At 36.7% G+C, this 15,800-nt stretch overlaps 1 protein-coding gene across 30 annotated transcripts in view; it reads left to right on the top strand.

Moving 5' to 3' along the window:
• The window catches only part of arhgap32b (Rho GTPase activating protein 32b), a 138,845-nt gene that overhangs the window by 108,992 nt on the left and 14,053 nt on the right, over window positions 1-15,800 (top strand). For 11 of the 30 annotated variants that reach the window (XR_012396796.1, XR_012396795.1, XM_073935364.1 and 8 more), the window contains one exon: window positions 13,745-13,894. Coding sequence is in view for 25 of the 30 variants with exons in the window: in XM_073935356.1 (XP_073791457.1) it covers window positions 13,745-13,894 (150 nt within the window). In the remaining 5 variants the exon portion in view is untranslated. Of the gene's footprint in view, window positions 1-1,357; window positions 1,409-3,024; window positions 3,100-8,426; window positions 8,608-13,744; window positions 13,895-15,800 lie in introns of those variants that run through there. The other 19 variants (XR_012396793.1, XR_012396792.1, XM_009295413.5 and 16 more) reach the window with 3 other exon arrangements.

Raw genomic sequence — 15,800 nt, 5'->3', positions numbered from 1 at the left:
AACAGCTTACTTGCACCGCAAGGCATTACAAACAGCAGCAACCCAGCAAACATCAGCATACGAGCACAAAGTCACGATTGCTGTTCATAAGCATTCAGATTGCGCCCAAGGCTGTCAGGCCTTTGAAAAGATGCAGGTTTTTGAAGGGTAGCTTGTTACTCGGGTGTAATCATGTTTGAGTGGATGGGAACAATGTAGACAAGAAGTGACGTGTTGAATCAGCCGTGGATTGAGTCTGTGGTGTTTGTGTGTGTGCGTGTGTACTTGAGTGTACTGGAACAGGTGCAGGCTGGAGCCTCTGGGTCCTGTTCTGTGAATTGCAGATCTTCAAACCTCCATGAAGAGAAGACTGCAAGGCTGCTACTTGATGTTTTGGAGGAAATCGTCCTTGCAGGAAGGGCACAGCTGCTTTTTTAAAAAGTGTCACTTCAGATTTCAACAAATTGGCTGTGAGGCGTTCAAGGTTTTCGAATCTCGAAACACATCGTCAAACATGCTGCATGGGAAATTTGTGGTTTGCTCCCAGGCTACATTCTGTTTTTCTCCACCCTCCGCACATAAGAACCCTTTGACCCTCTTCATTTCATAGTTGTATCTGTTTGCTTTCCCTCAATTCATTCCTAATGTTTTATTGGAGCGAGTGAATATACCTTTATACATCGCACACTGGTACAGCATTGTGTGGTTTATTCCCTCATATTTACTCAACATCTCACGGGCTGTGCACCGGAACGTCGAACGAAACCCTTTGATTAATAGACATCTCAAATGGACTGTTGCTAGCTTTCACAACCATAACAAGAGTAATACATTTAGTCATATTTGGAGTGGCCGTGAAAGCATGTGGACAGCTTTATAAGGGGTCAGTTTACATCATAACTTGGACTAACTGGCTTGCCAAGCACTCTGGAGAGGTATCAATCACCTCCAGACGTTTTTGTTTGGTTTTGGCTGTATCCAGTCAATACTTATTGGCATCTGCTGAGGGCTGAATCATCATCATCATGAGTCATCCAAATGATCAGAAATCAGAATGGCTTGCAGTGGGTCGTGGGAAGACTCTATCATACATCTTGTCCTTTGGGAGTAATATTGCAATCACCCCCGAAAAGAGAATGGCGTTGTTGTGCATAATTGCAGCAGTGTTTTTTTTATTGTTTATATTTTAGGGCATTGCCAGAAAATAATGAGGTATATGGTGCACATGACACTGCAGAAAGGTTTTGATGTAGTTTAGCTGTGTTTTTACTGCTTGTACTCTGTGGTACATGTTTGGAATGTATGTTGCGTTGCTTTGCATTTATTGCATGCATGTGTGATGTGTTATTTAACCATGCTTCCTCCACTGCTCCCTCAGCGTCCCCCTGCTCTGGTCTGCGGCCGGCATCCTGGAGTCTGTTCCCACCCTGTGCGTGCTGGTATATTTACCCCAACGCCTACCTTTTTTGCCCTGGTTAAAAAGCCTGTCATCTTGCTCACACCTTCATGCCATTATAAACATGTGTGACTTTTATATTCGCTTTTACTTGGAATGTGTGGAACTATTTTATTTATTGGTCATACTTTATTTTGATGGTCCGTTTGTTGGATTCAAGTTACATTGCATCTACATGCCAACTACTGTTACGTTGGGGTTGGGGTTAGGGTCAGTGCGTTGACGTACTTGCAAAGTTTCTTATAGTCAGTTAAATGTTTGTTGATAGAGCAGTATCAACAGAAATTAAGCAGACAGTCTACTAATACTCAAATGGACCATCAAAATAAAGTGTTATTAATTAATTAATTTATTTATTATTTGGCCTTGTTTGGTTGCATAATTGTATAAAACTTTTATGCTTAATGTTTTGAACTAGACATGTGTTTAGTAGATATTATTTGGATATTATTGTTTATTTATTTATTTATTCATTGCATTTATTAATTTTTACCATGGCAGGCACTGGTTAGTTTATAAGAAAACCAGCAGTGTTCAGTTTATTTTCCATGGCATATGGATTATTTCTTTATTTTTTTAGGGCATCCGCAGGGTCTTAAAATCTTAAAATGTCTTAAATCTCAAAATTATATTTAGGCTTTAAAAAGTCATAAATCTACTGAAATATTGTGCTGCATGTCTTAAATCTTTTTCAACATGTCAGCAATCTGGCCATTAACACTCATACAATCACCAACAATCCACCAACTTTTAACTTTTTATTTAAATATTTTATTTTTTTACTTTATTTGCCGTAATGGTTTAATTATTTTCCAGACCTGTATTTTATTATTATTATTATTATTATCATTATTATTATTAGATGTATTCAATTTGTAATTCAACTTTTTTTTTTTTTTTGATAGGGCAAGTGAAAATGTTTTCCAATATTCAAAAAAATATATAAATCCTTAGTGTTTAGCCCTGTAAAAGTCTAAAATTCAATTCATATTGGTTTAAAACATGTCTTTAACTTAGTGAAACCTGCAGAGCTCCTGTTTTTTTAGTTTGGATTGGCTTGTTTTTTTTCTCTTTGGGATTGGTTTGTCTTTGCTCGCATCTTTCCTGAAGAAAGTCATACTAGTTTCAAGTGGCATGAAGCAGAGTAAATGATGACTGTTTTATATTGTTCACTATGCCTTTAAACACAGACATAGTTATAGTCACCTTAGTTAGGTACTTTCTGTCTCCTGCTTCTCTTTCTCTCACACACACATTTTATCTTTGTTTTATCACACTTTCACCCTGCATGCATCAGTTGTCCTTTGGCAGTATCATAAAACAGTGTTTCTCTTGTATTTCAGCTTATCCACGATAGACTAGTGTTTGTCTTGTCTTCATGTGCATTTTACTGCACCAGCTCGTTGATTATCATTTATGGCACTTTTTGAACTGTTGTGAAACTCTCCTAATGGACGGGAAATGTGGAGTGAGGGGATTCTCTCCTAAAAGACTGCAAAGCTTATTAGAGCTGCATGTGCAGCTGTTGTTCTCATGTTCTCTAACTGGGTCCCTCCCTCCCTTTCCCCTTCTGTCCTCCTGGCATGCAGATTTGGAGATGGAGAGTATAAAGCAGGACAGTGCATTGGCACCCGACCCATTAAACCCCTACAGGCTGAGCTCAGGTAGACCAAATCGTTTATCCACGTACTACGTCTAACACAGACTAACTCCAAACTGTCCTGTGCATCTCCGCACAATCGCCCGCTTCTCAGTGGTGCTCTGAACACTACTGTTTTGTTTCACTGGACTTTCCTAACCTTCCTGATGACTGGGTGCAAGCACAATAAATATGGAGTAGTTTTTTCATCTATTGCTTTTCTGGTCTCTGTAGTTCGTGACTTTGACCCTTGTCTTATAGATTTACACTGATAACACTCTCTTTTTTTCCCTCCTCCCTTTCTTGATCTGCATCTAAATGCATGTTAATATGTTTGTCAATGTTTTTGCAGTTTATTGTACTATAATACTGTCCCACCATCAATTAGTGTCTTAGAACTTTGTAATGCATATTTAATCCACTATTAAATACTAATATACTGTTGAACTCAGGATTATTAGCCCTCCTTTTTATTTTTTCCCCAATTTCTGTTTAACGGAGAGCACATTTTTTCAACACATTTCTTAACATAATAGTTTTAAAATGTCATTTGTAATAACTGATTTATTTTATCTTTGCCATGATGGCGGTAAATAATATTTGACTAGTTATTCATCAAGACATTTTTAAACAGCTTAAAGTGACATTTAAAGACTTAACTAGGTTAATTAGGGTAACTAGGCAGGTTAGGGTAATTAGGCAAGTTATCATATAACAATGGTTTGTTCTGTCGACTATCAAAAAAATATATAGCTTAAAGGGGCTAATAATTTTGACCTTAAAATGGTTTTAAAAAAATCAAAAACTGCTTTTATTCTAGCCGAAATAAAACAAACAAAACTTTATCCAGAAGAAAAAAACATTATCTAACACACTTTGAACTTTCTCCAGAAGAAAAAACATTATCTAACACGCTTTGAAAATTTCCTTGCTTTGTTAAACATAATTTTTGGAAATTTTTAAAAAAGAAAAAAAAATCTAAAAGGGCTATTAATTCTGACTTCTGTATATAACTGTATATATTTTAATATTGCATAAAAAATATATATACATTTAATTGTGGATCATCGTTTCTGCTATTTTTTTCATTTCGATGACCATAGCCACTATTTCTAAGACATTTCAGTTCACCCAGAAATTAAATGTAAAAAAATGAAGAAAAATACCTACTTTACTGTGGTTTTTTTGAAGACTTGATTTTAAAGATTGCTGATTGCTGGCACGCAGTGACTTCCATAGTATTTTTTGACATCATGTATGTAGTGTCAAAAGAAACTATATACTGTATAACTGTTAACTATAATTATATACTGCTCACCCTACACACAACTCCATGTTTCTTATTCTGACTGTTTTGTAATGATGTACACCATTTGTAAATATGTTATGGAACAATAATTAATGTGAAAAGAACCATACAAGTAAAAACTTAATAAAATTTGTGCCAGCTACCAGCATTTTTCAAAATATCTTCTTTTGTGTTCAACAAAAGCAAGAATCTCAAACAGGTTTGGAACAACTAAACGGTGAATCAATGATGGAATAATTTAAATATTTGGGTGAACTATACCTTTAATAATCAAATCTTTTTTAAAAAATCTTTAAAAAATAGATAGATTTTGAAAAAAAGTGTTTTTTTTTCATTCTGTACATTATAATGTTTAGATGCCTAATTTCACCTGATGCATTTGAAATGCATTGGGTATTTATTTTACCTGTTCATTATTCACATTTTTACATTTACATTATCTAATCAATGTAGTCTAGATAGGAGAAATGAGCACGCAATTAAATATCCAAAACATATGAAACTACATACAAATCTAATATGCAAAATACATGCAAATGTAAACTTCTCTCTTTACCAATAAATGCAGTGTTTACATGTCGTGTATACTTTAAAAACAATATTAATTTAAAAACACATGTAGTACACGGAGTACTTCAGCAAATCTTAAAAAATACATTGGTCACACTTTATTTTGATGGTTCGTTTGTTGAATTTATGTTACCTTGCATCTACATGCCAACTAATTCTCATTAGATTGTAAGTAGACTGTTAGGTTGGGGTTAGAGTTAGTGTAAGTTGATATGTACTTGTTTCTTATAGTCAGTTAAATGTCTGTTGATGGAGCAGTCTACTAATACTCAAATGGACCATCAAAATAGTGTTACTAAGACATTTTACTTTAAGACTTTTAAGAAGTTGATTATAACTTTTATACTATGTAACTTTATTGTCTGCCCTTTATCAGTCAGCCATAACATGCAAATGTTCTAAATGTTAATATCAGTATTAACAGAATTTAATACCAGTCCATAAATGCTGTTTTGAATATCTACATTCAAAGTATCTCTATTTAAAATGATGTTTGTGATGTCAGTTTATGGCACAGTTCATCTGCTCTTTCAAGCCAATCTCTTTGTGTTTTCCCGAAAGACTCATTGTGAAGCTAGTTTGCAACAAACTCCAAACTCTGGGCTGATTTACACGACCCTGGCTAAGATAGGCTATAAAATAATCCCAGCTTTGTCCGCTGACAATATGAGCTACAGTCTCTCCATGGTGACTCAAACACAATCTTGTGTATTGCCTTTGTGCATGTTCAAATACAGCGAATACCTCTCTGCTCCCCTGCCGAGCTTCAACCCGACAGCGAACGTCACAAAGCGTCTTATGAATCATTCACCTCATTAAGCAAATGCTCCATGTCAATGGTTAACCTTATAGCGTCCTATCACACCAGTGGCGTAACAGTGATAAAGGTAGCTGTAATATTTTGTTTACCAAGGTTTTGCAGCATGAATAGGGCACATTGTAGATGCCTCGGGTCTAATCAGTCCTTTCTTGTTCAAGCACTTTCACATTCACAAAATAAATAGCCCTTATTTTATACTCTTAGTTTCAGCTGTAGCAGGTGTTGCTCCAGATGTAGCTCCCTTAGCTTGTCCTCATTTCCTACGTTTCTTGTGGGGCAACAATGTCTTCCTCTCAGTGGAGTAAAGGGCAGCTGCCTCTGTGAACACGCCAAGACAGCTGGAAGGAACTATGAGAGAATGAAAGAGACAAACTATTAGGTTTACATAGCAATATTTGTCAGTTTATCCTTAAGGGGATTTTGTACTTCCTTACTGGCTTGTTCTGAAAAAAAAAACATTTTGATATGAACTTCGGTTAGCTGTTGGGTCGGGAGTCTGGTTTATTATTATTGTACGTGTGCACATTCCTGTTAACTCCCTTAATGGTTTATCAAATCAGTAGATGCTTTATGCTTGTACTGCACAAGATTGTTTCTATTTTTGTTGTTCTTATATATTCATACTACTGTTAAAAATGTTTGGAGCCAGTACGTAAAAAAGGTGATGATGAATAGTTTTATTTAGCAAGACGGATGCATTAAAATTATTTGATTTTAAAAATTATTTCAAAAGGAAAAAATGTGAATTTATTTATTTTTTTTTTTATTTATTTTTTTTTTACAGGGGTGGTCCACTACAATATCATATTTAAAACTTTAGTTGATGTGTAATGTAGCAGTGTGAACATAAACAACATCTCTGAATGTAATACCCTCAAAGTTCAATGCAAAGGGAGACATTGGCTTTTACAGAGTTAGCTTAGCAAAGCCCGTGCAGCAAAGGGTCAAAGCCAGAGCTGCTGTAATGTTATAGCAGAGAAAGCTAAAATGCCGTCCAAATGCTGCTATTTCCACAGAGATTGTTCTGTTTCTGTATTTGGCCCTTCAAAGGACAGGACACATAGAAAGAAGTGTTTACAATTTAATTATGTTCCAGAAAATTACTAAATATATGGCTAGTATTTGACAAAGGAGCTTCCAAAATCTCACCCAGTTAAGTGCTGGATTTGGCTAAAATCATAATAGAAGAAGCTGTGGATTGTGAGCCACAACCTGCAAGTACTTTTTATTTGTTAAAATTGATCTATAACATGCAGAGTTTCTAGCGTTAATGGTATGTTGTAACGACAACGTAAACAAGGATGTAAACAATGGGAGATGCTGTGTGGCACCGCTAACAATTTAGCCACAAATTCATATTTATCCATCACACCGCTGTAAACAGCCACAGCCTTCAGAGCAGCAGTGTCTCTTTATGCAGCCTCTTTCCCTACATTCTACATCTCAAGTAACAAACTCGTAGAAGATATGTAAACGTTTTATATTAATAAATTTTAGAAAAATGCCTATTCCAAATATATGTGAAAGTCACTTGTCAGATTTCATGTAAAGAGCAGACGTGAGGTTCAGCTGTGTCCTTTGTGTCATTTTTCTCTCTGATTTTAACTGCTACTCAGACTGACAGTGTTTACACAGCAGAGACAAAGCGCATGCTTGTAGGGGCTTGACACTTTTCCTAGAGCCGATCCGTGAATCACAGCACATTATGTTAGCTAACCAATCAGAGCCTCTTGAGGGCCGGCCTTTCGGAGGAACTAAGAAATATGACAGTGGTTGTGATGTAAGCCAAGTAGCTGTATATAATCAAGTAAGGTGTTTGAAAAAATAATGGGATTTTTATGAATGAAGCATAAAGCCACAATGCTTTGCATCTTAAAAACACAACCAAGCTTTAAAAATACACACTAGATCACCTCTTTAAATGTTTAATAGTTTATATATTAAATAAGAAATATTAAGCAACTTGGCTGTTTTTCAGCATTAATAAAAATATCTCTTGAACATTACATCAGCAGGTTGTTTTAAATTGTATAAAATTTTAAGTAAATTTTATTTTATTATTCTTATTATTGTTATTATTATTATTGGTGAATCTGTCCATTTAACATTGCTGAGTCAGCGTTACCTTTCACAACGCGTATCTCTGTGTTGTTTGATAGTTTATCCACAAACCCAGTGCAAACAAGGTTGTCTTTGTCAAAGTATGGCTGTACCATGTCATTCTAGGTTGTAAAGGCTGAATGGGACCATGGCCTTGGCAGTGAATGGGTTTCTTTAGAAAGAGAGCTTTGTTGTCGCCCTGGTGGTGTGGTCAATTGAATTATATTTATCTTAGTTTGACTTCTTGCCTTGTTATAATAAATAAACGTCGCTTTATTTAGAACTTGTTCATTATAAGTCACATTTAGGCTGTATAATTATTGAAGATCACAGGAGACAGATGTGTTATGCTGCCATTGTCTTTTAAAATACATTCATCACTCAGTATTGTATATATGATAAGCAACAGCCCGCAGGCTGAAACAGTCGTTCTCTGGTTTAAGCGGTCGCTCACGCCCCATTCTCTCCACTTCACTGAAAGTTGATATTAGGGGCTGGACAAACTCCGAAAGGAAAGAGAGGAGGAAAAAGTGAAGGGGAAAGAATGCATGCTGACTATTAGTTTTACCGGCTGGCAGTGAGAGAGAAAGAGAGAGAGAGTGAAAGAAAGAGAGAGTGGTCTGTGATGATCCTTCACTGTTGTTTCTCAAACTCTCTTAAGCAGCTGCAGTCTGACAAACTTGTGAATACTCGAGCACTGACTTTGTCCTTATTAATGGATATTTCACAGTGAGGTAAGTCACAAAGTCTAATACAGTTGGTAAATATTGAAAACTTGATGCAGTTGAAGTTCTTTTTAATAGCCAGACTTTGGTTAGAGTTACTTGGGGTTTATTCACTTGCACTGCTGAGATATATCCAAATTGGTGTATAAATGACTTGGGGTTTATTTATTTGCGTTGCTTAGAAATGAGCTTGTTGAATATTTGGATACTTCATTTGTGATGAATGTATTTTGTTGATTTTTCCCCTCATTACTTCAAGCTGTTATTTCTTTTTTTTAATTGCTTTCATTCCATTTTTATTTACAGATGTGTGTCATATTTGTATATAACAGAGAAATGTGCCAGAAAGAGTCTCAAAGCAATGCCTTGTTGATTTGGACGGTGAAAAGAAAACAGTATAATGTGTCAGTCAGTCACGTTGTGCTGTGACGTCATCAGTGTCTCCTCAGCGGAGGTAAAGTGCAGCCTGGAGGAAACAATCATTCTTCAGTAACACACTCTGTCTTGTTGCTTCTGTAAAGTTCAGCACATGCTCTGTGTTTGGTTTGTTGTGGTGGCGTTCAGAATAAGACGTTCTGTGAAATGTGTGGCAGGCTCTTTACTGGCTCAAGAAAAAAGTAGAACAGGAAATTCCTATTGCAGCTCTTTTTACTATTAACCTCGACTGGATTTGAAAGGATTGATTGCCTCGAGACTAGTTAAAATAGGGACATTTCAATAGCATTTATGCAGAGAATACTAGCTAATGTGCCTTTTTTAAAGGTGCAGGCACCAAGGAACAAATGAGATCACAGCTGGCAGATGTCCCCTTGCCACGTCCACTGTGGTTTCAGCATGAGAAGGATCACACATCCTTAAAATCACCAGGGAGTTAAACTCTTGAAATAAAGCAACTGTGATATTTGCAGTTATTTTTCCTGATCATTTAGACTGCGTCTCCTGCTAAATCCACCACATGTGTCCACACAGATAAACACAGATGGACCAGTTTGTGGTTTTCAGTAATCCCAGCTGCATTCATAGTAGCTCGGAAATTGTTTCCGGCAACAGATTGTTTGCTGATTCATTATGCAGACAATTTTTTTCTTGTTTGTAGCATTTAGGCTTGCTAATATTTTATGAAGAAAAATGAATGCAGCCACAGTTTAAAAAGCAATGGGGTATATGCACATGGACTTTTAATTTCAGTCAGCCAGCCCCAGGCCTTCTGGTAAATTGTCATCCCAAACAAAATTGCCACGTTTAAGATCTGATTTCTTAAAAAAAACAGTGCCTGATTGATATGTAATATAAAGTGGGTATCACACCAAACAAGAAGCACTGCATTAAATTACATTTTTCCTCGCCATGTCTTTAAAATTTGAAAATTAATTTTACCCCAGTATTTTCAATCGAATTTCGATTGGCTGAAAAACACTAGCTGTGCATATAGCCCATTGCAATATGGAGGTTATATATCAAACACTCAAAATATTTTGGAGCATTTGTGTGATATTTTAACTAAACCACACTATACTGAAGTAAACTGAACATCAACTCTAAACTGGACTAACACGGTTTCAATTTAAAGGGCCATGAATCCCCTCTGTCTCAGCACGGTTTTTTTGAGTCCAGCTCAGTTTAGTTGGAATTGTTGAGGGGAATTTCAATTCGAGCATGCGCTGATTTTCACAGAGGCAAAACTAACACAGGCACAGAGGAAGAAGACAGTTTACGTTTTGAATAATAAATAATCAATTTATTTGCCAAATTATTAATTGGTTCTTTCACTTTCATTCATTAACATTTCATGCATGCCCCCCGTGACAAACAATAAATTGGCTGTCACGGAAGAGTCTGCTGGAGGTGTTGTTTAAATGAAATGTTTGAAACCGCAGTGTGAATGCGAGAAAAAAAAACTCAGCATTTCTCGATAATTCAGCAATTACAGTGTATCTTTCAGCCCATAAAATTATAGTGATATTAACATACTGTAAACTTAGTAACTAAATCATTTTGACTAAGGTGTGTCTTAAAACCTGAAAGAGGTCTACTGACGGTACTAACTTTGCCTCTGAAGAAACATAAACAAGGAACACTAATTACACACTTACCAAATCTGTAGAGACAGGACAACCAACACAAACCACATCTTTTTTTAAAAGAAGTAGAGTGGCGATCCAGATTTCACCATTTCCAGATGTGAAATGCTCCTGGGTAAAACTGTTCCTTATAAACATATTTTTGTTGCATGTAAGCAGACCACTGTAATCCACATGCAAGTCCAGCTGCACTCCCATAGTGGGGAAATGAAAACAAACCCTTTATTGCAGCACATTTATAAATGCAACACTGATGACCCATTGCTTTAAACTAGTTGTTCATAGGTTGCAATGCGACCATCAACCCGTTTTCTCAGAGGATGACAAACTGACAAAACATTGCTGTCACTCTCTAATACAAGTATTATTTATGGAGAAAAGTACTGCAGTGTGTTTTGTGTTTGTCTGAGAAAATTAGCCTTACTGAAATATAAATATTCCATACAAACTTTAGCTGATCGCTCAATTATTGTCACGTGCGCTCGCATCGCATTTTTGGTGCGAGCGTGTCACACCTTTTGTGAGTGCAAGCCATGCACCTCTATTGGAAACAACCAAGTTGTGCAAACTCTATAAATACTCAATATGCCACCGTCATTTGCAATCTCCATCAGTTGATCTTCTTGCATTGCCATGGTGGATCCACCTGATTTGTTGACAAATGGGTTTCTTGGCAGTTCGCGGGTCCTTCACTTGGCCTTTTTCCCCTAGCAAAGAAACTTTCTAAAGACATCTGTTTCTTACTCATTTTGCTGCTTGTGGGTTAAATTTTGGTGCTCAAGTGACCGAGACGTAAGTGCGAGAATATGCTATTTTTTCTAAATAAAAGACTTTTTAAAATAAAAGATCGTTCAGACTCGGATAATAAATAAAACAGAAATAATTAATGATTTCTTGTGCGGCCCGGTACCAATTGATCCACGGACCGGTGGTTGAGGACCACTAAGCTAGGGGATAAAATGAACTAACGCAACATGATCATTCTAATTGTGCACTGCTAAGAATTTTTTTTTAAATGAAAAATAAATTCTTGTGGGCCGCAACCCCCACTTGTTTTAATTACCTCTGGCATAACAATGTGGCCTCTCTCTGCTATCCGAACATTGTAACAGTGTTTTAAGCTATCATGCTGATTAATGAAGTTGCACTTCATATACAATAGAGTACACTGATTGGTTCGAACCAAGTCTATCTCTTGAATTAATGCTGAAAGCTTAAAGACGTCACGTTGTACCCGCTGGTACAGACAGACAGTCTACATGCTGAAGCTTTTATGTTATGTTATGACATAGCTTCAAAATTTATTTTCAAACGAATTTGCTCGAAATAATGCAAAAACAACCAATTTTCACTTTTTTGTGAAATATGTGTCATAATAGTGTTTTTAGCAACTTGGGACACATAAATGGCTGTCAACATCTCAAAAAATGTGTTTTGGGGTTTACTGACCTTAGTAGAAGATCGAAGATAGAAGATCTATGTTAAACTGCTTTGACACAATATACAAAGTAAAAGTGCTATAGAAATAAAGATGAGTTGAATTGATACTGTCACATTCTTGGAATTTCGTTCTTGATACTTTTCCTCTGTGGCATTCAAGATTTTCTCAAACTAATTCTAGGTCAGGTTTTTTTTTTTTTTTTTTTTTTTTTTTAAATATGGCAGTTTCTGTCAGTGTGTGTAATGTCAACCAAAGCTTCTTTGGTGTCCAAACAGCTTGAGATGTCCTTCCTGCTTGGCCTCCTTCAAAAACTAAATAAAAGGAAACATTTATTACTTTATTGAAGACTTTCACAGATGTTGTATGTCAGCTACTCATCATCAGGCTTTATACGTCCAAACTCTGAGCTCTTAGGGCCTTTATAATTCTTGAAGCAAAATGTAAGCATGAACTGGTGTAGTCTTTAACAAAGTCAAGTCAAAACATACTTTGTATAGAGTTTGCTTCCGGAGTTTAAAACAGCTTGTCAAAGCAGAATTGTTTATTCAGTTAGGAAATGAGCTGTCATTGGTCGTGGTGATTGAGTAGGTGTGGCTCTGAGGCTCCGCCTTCCTCTGTTCAATACATTGAGATCCACAAGAAAACCTAAACTCTAACTGGCATATTTATTGTTGAAATTAAAGTGAACTTTTAATCATCTTATTTATATACATGTGGTTCTCGGCAGTGTGTACTGCATTGAGACAGTGTGTCCATGGGGTCTTAAATAGAATTAAAAGTTGATAAATCAATTTAGATAAATGTAAGGCCCTTTAAAAATTATTAAAATCTTTAATGCTTTTTTTTTTTTACAAGGTATTAAATTTTGTATAAGTTTTGGTTCTACAATGTATAGTTGTATGCTAAAGTTCGCCTGAGTTTTATCTGAATATCGGGCTGCTGTGTAGTTTATGAAATCAATAAAATCCTAGAGTTCTACAGGTGCCAATTAGCATTTTTATTCAGTTTATGAATAATGTTATAGTTTAAAATACGTTTGTTACAATCAGTATTTAGTAAATGCACTGTATATTAAAATATTGCCAATGTTACCGGGTAAAACCTAAAGTGGCGATGAGGTCTTTACACGTATGGAAAGAGTCTTAAAAAAGGTCTTAAACTGCATACCAGGACCTTTTGACGGTTGATTAAATGATACTATCCTTTGATCTTTACAACAACTTTTTTGTTCCACAGGCAATAAAATGCTTAAATGCTTTACCAGATGTACAGCAAATACCCAGACATGCAGGATGCACATCAGTCAATGGAATTTAGGCGAATCAAGTAATTCTGCTCAGTGGGCGAAACAGCATTTGTGATCTAGGTTATTCAAGCAGCAATTGAATGTGGGATTTGGGAAATTCCTTCAGTTAAAGGTTCAGGGTTAATACATAAACCTATTATTCTCATCCAACCCAGTGCTTTTACTTTTCATTATATTAGATCTTGGCTTCCTCACATGATGTGGCTGGCACTAAGCCAGATTTTCTTTAGGTCATTTATGGTTGCACTGTTTGCGCTATTCTCTGACATTATTATGTTCTGTATTTATTACATTTTCAAATTTGATTTCTTTTTTCAGTATCCAAGAAACACGGGAAACTGATCACTTTTCTGCGCACATTCATGAAGTCCAGGCCGACCAAGCAGAAGCTGAAGCAAAGAGGTATCCTCAGGGAGAGGGTGTTCGGCTGTGACCTAGGAGAGCATCTCCTCAACTCTGGCCATGATGGTGAGTTTTGCCCTGTTTTGTCATGCTTCAGACAGTGCTTGACACTGGTCTTTGACAGTGTGGGTGGGCTTGAAACCAAAGCTAAACATCCCTCCCCTTGAATCACCCTTGGATCTGTCTGCATGGGTTGCGATGGAAACCGATTGGCTTAAAGGGGTCTAAAGGTCAGAAGGAATGGTTAGGGGGCCGTGTCTAGAGATTTCTTCCCCATTGATTCAAAGCTCCCTGGCAGCCTTCAGCATTTGCTCCATTTGTTTGACTTCAATCCTCTCTGAGCCATTGCCTGCCCTTACAATCTAAGCCTTGTCCTTTTCAAACAGGATCCACGCAACTTGGTGTGACTGCTCGACCATTACAGTTAGAAGGGAGAAAAAAAGCATGGCTTTTATTAAAATGCTTCAGAATGGACATTCTTTCCCTGAGGATGCAAGTATCCTTAAAGCAGAAAATCCTGGTTTCCTTTAGAAATGTGTTTCAACAAAAGGTCACCTGTTGTTGGGGCTGTTTAGATAGTCCTCAGGTTTACTACTTGGATCTAAACCGTCCTCTCCCACCCATGAGCAAACACTGCTTTAATGTGTTTGTAAAGCGAGTAATGGCAGATTGTGTACTCTTCGTCTCAGACACTCTGATCTCAGAGGAACGTGAGACGACATGGCTAAACACTTTGTTCAAGAACCAAGTCATTAGCATGGATCAGTCATAGGAACTTAAGGCTCTGTAGACATCGCTGCAATGTACCTATTCTCTTGAAAAGTATTTCATTACGGGGTTATTGTCTCTAATGTCATTTGCTGCATTTTTCAAAGGACTAAAAGGAGTCTATTTTAGGTCATTTAATTCCATTTTACGCCGTCTTTTAAAAATACGTTAATCCTGAGTTTTAAATAAATCATTAATATGAAATTAAGATAAAAAACGATTCATAAAATAATTTCTTTTCTTTTGAAGAAGTAATTCCTGCACACCAAGTGAAGTATATTAAATTAATTGTTTTATATTACTTGGTTTTAAAGTAATAAATAATTGCAACCTATGTGAGCCTAACGCCCAGGGACTTCACACAGGGCTCCAGCGTCAACGTTTGACGGAGTGCGTGTCTTAAGTTGGGGCTGACACGATTATCATAGCAGCGTTAGCCAATGAACTTAATCCGCGATCGGCTACTGTCTGAGCTGGGGTATTTGCATTAAGTGATCTGTTTGGCTGACGCTTCTGTTGGCGCTTGGAAAGTTGAGAAATTCTCAACTTCTGCAGTAAGCAAAGCTGCTGATGCGGTGCCAACGGATCCACAATTTAGTTGGCAACACTTGACGTCACCTTTTCAAAGTAAATGGGAAAAGTTGATGCTAAAGCCCTGTCTGTATCGGGCATAAGAGACTTGTTTCATAAATCTTCACATCAAATCCAATAACTATTGTTTGTAGTGTATTTGTTTAAAATATTTTTGTTGTTTTCTTAAGTTCATAAATGTATATAAGGGTGTGATGCAGTAGATTTTGCCCACCCTCTCTGCATAAACAATTCAACCATCCAAAGTACATGATCAATTGACACTAAAGGGCAAGTGACCGCTCAATCAGCTTACCGAAAACACTAACTGTGGCCCCTGATCATCATCATTCAAGTTTAAGTTTTCGAAATGTCTCAGGGACAGATTTGTTCCCTGCATTTAAGTGGATTTTGTGCTCTAGACTGCTATGAAAGGAATGTAGATGAACAGCTGCCTTTGAGAAACTTGGACTCAATCATCTGCCGGATAATGTTTGTCAAGACTAGAGGCCAGTCAGGGTTCTCTGTAACTGATTCCTCAGGGCGAAGCATCGCAAGGTCACACTGGAGCTCTGGAGTTTGTCTTATGCCACTGGAATTAATGCAAACATAGAAATACACCTCACAATGTGCT

Source organism: Danio rerio, chromosome 21, assembly GCF_049306965.1.
Source record: "Danio rerio strain Tuebingen ecotype United States chromosome 21, GRCz12tu, whole genome shotgun sequence".
Classification (NCBI taxonomy): Eukaryota; Metazoa; Chordata; class Actinopteri; order Cypriniformes; family Danionidae; genus Danio; species Danio rerio.
Note: the sequence above shows the minus strand (reverse complement) of the source record. Positions and strands in the feature narration are given on the sequence as shown.